The 8461-nt window shown below is 32.4% G+C and overlaps 1 protein-coding gene across 5 annotated transcripts; it reads right to left on the bottom strand.

The window, feature by feature from the left end:
- Window positions 1-308: 308 nt before the first annotated feature.
- On the bottom strand, window positions 309-2922 carry LOC109009251 (glutathione S-transferase U10-like). 5 transcript variants are annotated; one of them, XM_018989671.2, is made up of 5 exons: window positions 2615-2922; window positions 2449-2482; window positions 1821-1947; window positions 1063-1394; window positions 309-780 (listed from the first exon to the last, which is right to left on the bottom strand). In XM_018989671.2, exons 4-5 carry the CDS (start codon window positions 1381-1383, stop codon window positions 424-426), a joined length of 678 nt encoding a protein of 225 aa, XP_018845216.1. In that variant the 5' UTR covers window positions 1384-1394; window positions 1821-1947; window positions 2449-2482; window positions 2615-2922; the 3' UTR covers window positions 309-423. The 5 variants fall into 5 exon arrangements, with proteins under 5 accessions (XP_018845216.1, XP_018845214.1, XP_018845217.1 ...); XM_018989669.2 differs by having other exon boundaries at window positions 1063-1400; window positions 2615-2921; XM_018989672.2 differs by lacking the exon at window positions 1821-1947 and having other exon boundaries at window positions 1063-1398.
- Between the last annotated feature and the right edge of the window lie 5539 nt (window positions 2923-8461).

Here is an 8461-nt window from a genome sequence, read left to right as displayed (position 1 = left end):
TAAAAAAATATTTTTTTTAATTAAAGATCTCATTTTTTTTAAAGATAGTATGTGAAAACTACACACTCTAAATTTGTACATAGCATTACCCGAGAAATAATATTTTTAACTTCGCACACTATTTGAAAAAAATAGATAAATCTGATACTTATATGAAAAAAATATTTGTTTAATAATAGACTTGACTTTATTTCAAAGAGAGTGCAAACTTACACATTCTAAAACTATATCCAGATTGTGCTTTTAGCATCTAATACTCACTCCATTTTTTTCTAAGTACCCAAATAAAAAAAAAAATGAGAAGGAACTAGAGGAAGCTAATGGAAACGACTTTATTTATAGGCGCCATTAGTCGATAGTACCAAAGAACACAAATCTTCGTTTATTCAATAAGATCTCTGAAAGGCAGCACAAGCATCAAACTCAAGCAGACTGGAAGAACTTCTGTCTCATCATGGCTACCAGCTTGTCATGAGGTGGGAGCATCTCTTTCATCAACGGCTGCTTCTTTAGAGCAGTCACCCACGACCAAAATGTTGGGTTCGTTTCAGGGCTAAAAATCGTTGCTACCACTTCATTAACAGCTTCGTAGTTGCAAGCAATCGCGCCCACAACAATATCGAGAAATCCCAAGTTCTTGCCGTCAAAACAAGGAAATTCTGCAGGAAAATCCTTTTTGACTCCATCCTCAAACACCTTAAGCACCTCGCTGAAATCTTTGATTGCTCGTTCTCTCTCTTCGCCTCTTGACATGGTGATCTGTAAGGAACTTGCCATAAACTGCTAAATATAAGAAAGTCATTAGCGTTTATTCATAGAGCCAGATAGAGGGAGGGATCACAAATTTTGACAAATCAATAGCTTAAGCTATAGTAATACTATATTCTTCGTCTTAGATTTTATCATCTTTGGTCACATATGGTGATATGACACGTTTCAAGTGGTTTAATAAGGTAATTGTTTAAATAGAAAGCCAATTAAAATCTGTCATATCTCCCAGTATAATTGGAAATGGTAAAATTTAAGACAAGGCAACATTTCTCTTGTTATGATATACCCCACCTTTTGATCATAGAAGTTGGCCCAAAAGCGAAGTTTGGCCCTCAGGTAAGGATCCTCTGGCAGTAGTTTTGGTGCCTGTTTCCAGCAATCATCGATGTACTCGAGAATAACAAGTGACTCGGCAATGGATTTCCCATTATGAACAAGAACAGGTACCTTCTTGTGAACAGGATTGTGGTACAGAAGCGACTCGCTCTTATTTGTCAGATCTTCCTCTACATACTCGTAAGGTATGCCCTTGAGTGCAAGGGCTATCTCAACTCTCTTGCAGTAGCCGCTTGCCCATGTCCCAAACAACACAACCTCATTCTGTTTCTCCATTGTTGTCTAGTCTATCTCTAAGAGCATTGGCATTGGATTACGCAAATACAAATATAAAATTTACATAAATGACATGATTTTGCATTTGGCTATTCCACTCAAAACTTATTTCCACATTGGATTATTTATCTATTAGTCAAAATAATAATAAAATATTATAAATTTAATAATATTTTTTTTTCAATTTTTTTTGTTCTATTAATCTTTTTCCTAAATTAACAGCTACATGGAAATATTAATGTTATACAATATTAATTTTATACAATCACCTTCCAAATTCAAGGCATTTCACTGGAGGATGGCAGATTAGAATGTGCTATTGGTATGTAATCTTAATTTTTGTTCAGTTAATTTAGCAGTAATTATATGAACCGAGGGAAAAAGGAAAGAAGCAGCCCATAAGATATTAAAGTCGTATGAAAGGAAGTAGAAATTACAGAGTAAATCTAGCATGCTTGGCATGTTTATGCCCCATATTGGTTGCAGCGAGAGGGGCAGGCAGGTGTGTGGGCGTTCCTCAAGTTTCTCTTAAGTTTCATTCTTAGGTACTACAGAACATTGCATCTGGGAAATTGTTAATGAACCGCATTAGCTAGCAAACAATTCTTGCAGTCGTTATATACACAAGTCCACAAGATCCAATATGAAGTTTCATTAACAGTACTGGTAAAAATTCATTATATCAGTTCATGTTTTAAGAGCAGAGTCATCCTATAATGCAAATCATGTTAGCTTCAAGATTACAGCCGATACATATGGAAATGTATGCCATATTAAAGTGATCACTGCAAATAAATAGGAAAATTCATTTGTTCAACAATCACTGCCTGCAATATGTACAGCCACCATTTTTAAATAGTATGCTTTCCAGCCATGTCAAGAAACTGACCAATCCCAACAGAGACAGCTAAACATTTTCTCATGAAACTCAAAACCCACTACGCCCACCAAAACCCAAAGACCCAAAATTCAGATTACGCCTTTTTCTTCACAGTTTCCATATCAACCAAACAGAAAGTTAACTAAAAAACCCACAAAACAAAAGAAAGTTGAGAGAGATAGTACCTTTATAATACAGAAATGGCAGAAGAGCAAAGAGCTGAAAACCCAAACCAATTTAAGACTCAGTGAATGCCCATCCCCCTCATTCCGAAAACCAACGGGGAGAGAGAGGAATAAAGAGATATAGTAAAACAGGGGAGAGATCAAGAGATTTGAGAGGGAGATTTACCTGAACAATAATGGGCAGAATCGGCAGTATCCTTAGGTTGAACGTGGCGGCACCTGGCGGCAGTGGCTGGACCTCAGAGGACGGCGACAAGAGCGGTGAGAGACTGGGAATACAAAGCACTAATTTGTAAGGAAAAATCAGGGGATTTTATTCCCTGATAGAGAGGATTTGCATGATCAGGGAGAGCAGGAACGAAAATGGTGAAAAGGAGAGAAGAAGGAAGCTCGGTCAGTTCTTCTACAGTAGTCTTGCATGTATGACCGCCGAGTTTGACTCAAAAGTCATGTATTTTTACATTTGGATAATTCAATATAGATATTTTTATGTAAATTGAGTTAAATTTTACATTTCACTAATACTTGGATAATCCAATCCCAGTATAAGTTGGTGTAATGCATATCTAGCTGCCATGCAGTTTGAGGCATTTATAGATCAGCTCCATCTGTGGGATTTCTTGCGTTGGCATTTAGTGTTTGGTGAGAGTCATCCTCTGGTTTAGTCAATGGTCGTAAAGTCCTCTCGATTATAAAATTGGTGATAATATTAACAATTTGTAAGAGGAAGGCTAGAGTTTAGCTTGGAGAAGAAGTTTAACTCGGCCCCACACGCATCCGAATCGCTTTCTAGTTTCTAGTCTGAAATCGACGGCATATACTGCCATTGATTTTTAGATTTGTTTGGATGTGAGTTGAGGCAAATTTTATATAAAAATTAAAAATTAAAAAAAATATTATTAATATATTATCTTTTAATAATATTATTATTTTAAAATTTAAAAAAATTAAATTATTTATTATATTTTATATAAAAATTTAAAAAAATTATAAAAATAAAATAAAATAAAATATTTTCACTATCTAAACTAGGGGTGTAACCGGTCCGGTCCAGTCCGATCCGATTTTTCGATTTTTTTAAAACTATTGGTATAGTTATAAGTTATATATTAGTATTAGTTATAAATTATATATTTAATATTAGTATTAGTTATAAATTTTTAGTATTAATTATAAGTATAACTATAGTCTATAGTCTATATTAGACTATTAGTATTAATTATAAACTTATATATTGTATTAACATTTAATGTAATAATTTATAAATTATAATATGAAATTATTTCATATATGAATATATATATATATGAAATTATAAATTAACATTTAATGTATAAATTTATAATTATACATTATATATAAAACTTATATATATTAATATTTAATATATATAATATTTTGTATAAAACTTATATATAAAAATATTTTTTTTATATTTTTTTTTATCAATCGGTCCGGTCCAAAAAATCCCTAAACAGGAACCGGACCTGAATTGACCGGTTTTCACATTTTAAAAACTGGTCCCGGACCAGACCGGTTCAAAATCGATAAAACCGATCCGATCCGATCCGAATCGATTTTTCAATTTATCAGTTTAAATTTACACCCCTAGGATTCTAAACTTCCCTTTCGTTTCCCCAATTTCTTTTGCCAATTAAAAAGGCAAGCATGGATACTCTCAACTCCTTAGCAGTTTCCCCCAATAAAAAATGTTACTCTCACCGACACTTGAGTCCCTCCTGATAATTTTTATTTAATAATTAAATAAATATTTTTTAATAATATTATAATTTTTTTTAAAAATATATTTAAAAGTATAAAAATATTGAGTGAAAAAATAAATAAAAATAAAATAAATTTGTTTTTGCTCTTATCGAGACCCGGTGGGTGTAGCACTACTTTCCCCCAATTCCACATCACTTTTCTTCTATTATACAGTCCGGTATTTTATGACCAAAAAAAAAAGCGTATATTTTGAACAGTTGCAGATCATTTTCTTCCTATATTTTTTTAAAGAGTTTTGATATTTATCATCTCTACATATCATATTTTTATTATTATTTTATTATTATTTTTCTTAAATTAATTAAATTCTTTTACTCATCATCTATATACCACGAATTAGATAAGAAAATAATAATAATAATAAAATATAATGTTTAATATATAGAGATGATAAATATAATTTTTATTTTTTAAATAAACACAATTAAAAGGATTTTAGGGTGCAAATTGTGCTGCCTATCTTGAAATAATATTAAAATATAATATTTTAATTTAATTTTTCTCTCTTTTTTTTTTCAAAACTTCACAAAATACTATAACTCAAATTAATTCACTATTATTTATATATTTTTCATTTTATCTAGTCCGCAAACATCCCTAAGTAACCGAGGTCCGTAATTGATTTTATAGTATACAATACTATGCATTCGATGAAAAGGTGTAAACCAGCAAAGCTTCATTTTCTTGGGTCAAAAGAAAGGTCAAAGTGATTGTTTATCCGCTCATTACTTTGGGCCAACTCAAATTACATTGTCTAGGAGTAGGCTAATTAGAGCATTGGCAATGGCAATGACAATGGTAATAATAAGTCTAAAATTTGACTAGAATCTTAATTTTTAATTATAGTATCAATTTTGATTAGATGTATCAATATTAGATTAATCATCTTAAAGTTAAAATAATAATATGATATTATATATTTTAATAATATTTGACAAATTTTTTTTTAATATTTTACAAATACACTTAAGATATTTTAATAATATTTGACAAAATAAACATTTAAGAACATTAAATTTAGGATAACATATGTTGCGTAGGAAGATCATTCAAATTGACATCGCACAAAGCAGGAATAACGATTTTTGCACTGGCACTTGTTGGAAATATTTTGAAAATAAGTATATATAATATTTATTATTAATAATATTTTAGGGATTTATTTTTAAAAGTTATGAATTATTTTGGAAAAAGAGAAATTAAGGAAAGTTTATAAGCAATAGCTTATAGTTATAAGATCTTGGGTCTTTACGAATACCGTTAGACGAGAACTGGCTTAGTGGTATTGAGCCTCCAAGGTTCACCCATGGGACTGGGTTCAAGCCATGCCTCCTTCAAAAGAGGGGTTTTTGTTGATTTAGGGAGAGCAACGCCCAGATCATTGGCGTGCGGCGCATCACCAGATCGCTAGGCGCACAAGCCACAAAGCATGAAAGGGCAGCAGTGCCTGGCATAACTCTAGGAAAATAAAAATGCAAAAAGTCGAACTGCTTGGGACTCAAACCTGGGCAAACAGGATGGAAGGAAGCAACATGACCGTTGGACTGGGTCCAACAATTGTCATTTGGTAACAGGTATATATATATATATATACCTATTCGGACGGATTCAGAAAAATGAAAAGTTACAACTTTTCATTCACATCTTTTGGCCTTCTATAAATAGAAACATTGGCCTACGAATTTGTATATAGAATGATGAAGTTCAAAGAAGGCAATTTCAAAATTCTTTCTCCTAAAAGTTTTCATTTTTCTTCAAAACTTGCTATTAAGATATGTTCATTCTGCAGAGAACATATTTCTAATCTCTTGGTTGAATAGCAAAATCTGAGGGTATTCAGAATCTAATTTCGTGTGTGCATAACACAGTTAGACAAACAGACTTGTTCTGGACTTTATTATATCTTGGAGACAAATTCGCTTGTAACCCGTGTGCATACCGTTATTAGTGGGGGCGAATATTATCTTAAGGAAAGCGACATTTGTAACATGCCTTGAAGCAAATTTTTCTCTCACTATTTTCTATTTTACAGGCCCCTTGGTCCAACAATTTTTAAGAGGCTGAGCAATAAGCTCTTAATAGACTTATAACATAGTTATGTTAAAGTGTTTAGTCGTCAAGTGAAGGCATGTTCAAACTTGATATTAATAATTAAGTTAATATTTTGTTTAATTTATATCATTAATATGACATTATTTTGTAGAAGATATTAATGTGCTAGATGCATATAAATGATATGTTTTAATTTATGAATATGCATGCAAACAAATAAAAAATGCGACTTCTATATATGATTTTCTATATATTGCTATGTTTATATAATGCATTCAAAGAACCAAGTTAATTGAATAGTTGTACAAAGTATTTTATGGTATTTGAGAAATATCATAGATTATGGTATTGAGTACAACAGATTTGCTTCGGTTATAGAAGGAGATTTCCTTCGATTGTAGAAGGAATATAGATGCCAATTGGGAACTGAGCATGATGATTACAAATCAACTAGTGGGTGAATATTTACCCTTGGTGGAGGAGTAATATCCTGAAATTAAAGAAGCAAGCATGCATAACTTACTCAACCATGACGACTAAGTTATATCATTGGCTTCTTGAAACAAAGAGGTAGAGTGGCTAAAAAAATTATTAATAGAGATATCAGATTTGACAAAAATAATGTCACCAATGTCTTTGCATTGTGATAGTCAGACTATATTGTCACGGGCCTAAGCCATGTATATAATGGCCAGTCTAGGCATATTAAGGCAATTACTCACAAATAGAGTAGTTACGATTGATTTTATGAGATATTGTCGGAACTGGCATATCCATTAACTAAAGAACTTGCAAGTGATTTGATGTGGGACATCAAAGGGATGTGTTTAAAGCCAAAACAATAAAATCACCAATAATGGAAACTCGACTCAACTCTTGAAAATATCAAGACTTGATTTCAATGAGCAAAGTACATTATATATTCTTGATTTGCAAGCACTGTGATATTAAAATTAGTTCTCGAACTAATTTATCATCCCAAGGTTTGAGGTGCATGGTACTGTAATGAAAAGGAGAGGCTGAGCAATAAGCTCTTAATAGACTTATAACATAGTTATGTTAAAGTGTTTAGTTACAATACACTTTTGATAAGTCTACCTATATGAGTGTCGGGGGTGGTGCCGCCTCCTATGCGAATTAGGCTTTGTCACTAGAGCGCTCATGAAACTAGGATATAGACACAAGGTCAATCCACGTGTTGGCTTTTATGAACTACCCAAAGAGAAGAAAATTTATATGTGAGATATATCTGGCTAATCGTATAGAATCGCTAGTTCAAAACATTGTCTACTATGTCATTTTGGTTAACTTTGATGTATTTTCATTATGTAAAGGTTCAAGTCTAAAAGACACATTTATTTATGTATAAGTTTTCATATTCTAACCAGGATATATTTTGAAAATGGTGGGAGATTGTTGGAAATATTTTCAAAATAAGTATATATAATATTTATTATTAATAATATTTTGGAAATTTATTTTTGGAAGTTATGAATTATTTTGGAAAGAGATAAATGAAGGAAAGTTTATAAGCAATAGCTTATAGTTATAAGGGTCTATATGAATACCGTTAGACGAGAACTGGCTTAGTGGTATCGAGCCTCCATGGTTCACCCATGGGACTGGGTTCGAGCCATGTCTCCTTCAAAGGAGGGATTTTTGTTGATCTCCTTCAAAGGAGGGATTTTTGTTGATTTAGGGAGAGCAACGCCCAGATCATGGGCGTGCGACGCAGCACCAGATCACTAGGCGCACAAGCCACAAAGCATGAAAGGGCAGTAGTGCCTGGTGCAACTCTAGGAAAATAAAAATGCAAAAAGTCAAACTGCTTGGGACTCAAACCTGGGCAAACAGGATGGAAGGAAGCAACATGATCGTTGGACTGGGTCCACCAATTGTGTCATTTGGTAACAGGTATAGATATATATACCTATTCGGACGGATTCAGAAAAATGAAAAGTTACAACTTTTTATCCACATCCTTTGGCCTTCTATAAATAGACCCATTGGCCTACGAATTTGTATATAGAATGATGAAGTTCAAGAAAGAAATTTCGAAATTCTCTCTCCCAAAAGTTTTCATTTTTCTTCAAAACTTGCTATTAGGATATGTTCATTTTGCAGAGAACAGATTTTTAATCTCTTGGTTGAATAGCAAAATTTGAGGGTATTCAGA

The sequence above is a fragment of the Juglans regia genome, chromosome 16 (assembly GCF_001411555.2).
Source record: "Juglans regia cultivar Chandler chromosome 16, Walnut 2.0, whole genome shotgun sequence".
Classification (NCBI taxonomy): Eukaryota; Viridiplantae; Streptophyta; class Magnoliopsida; order Fagales; family Juglandaceae; genus Juglans; species Juglans regia.
The sequence above is the reverse complement of the archived record's forward strand: the minus strand, read 5'-3'. Positions and strand labels throughout refer to the sequence as shown.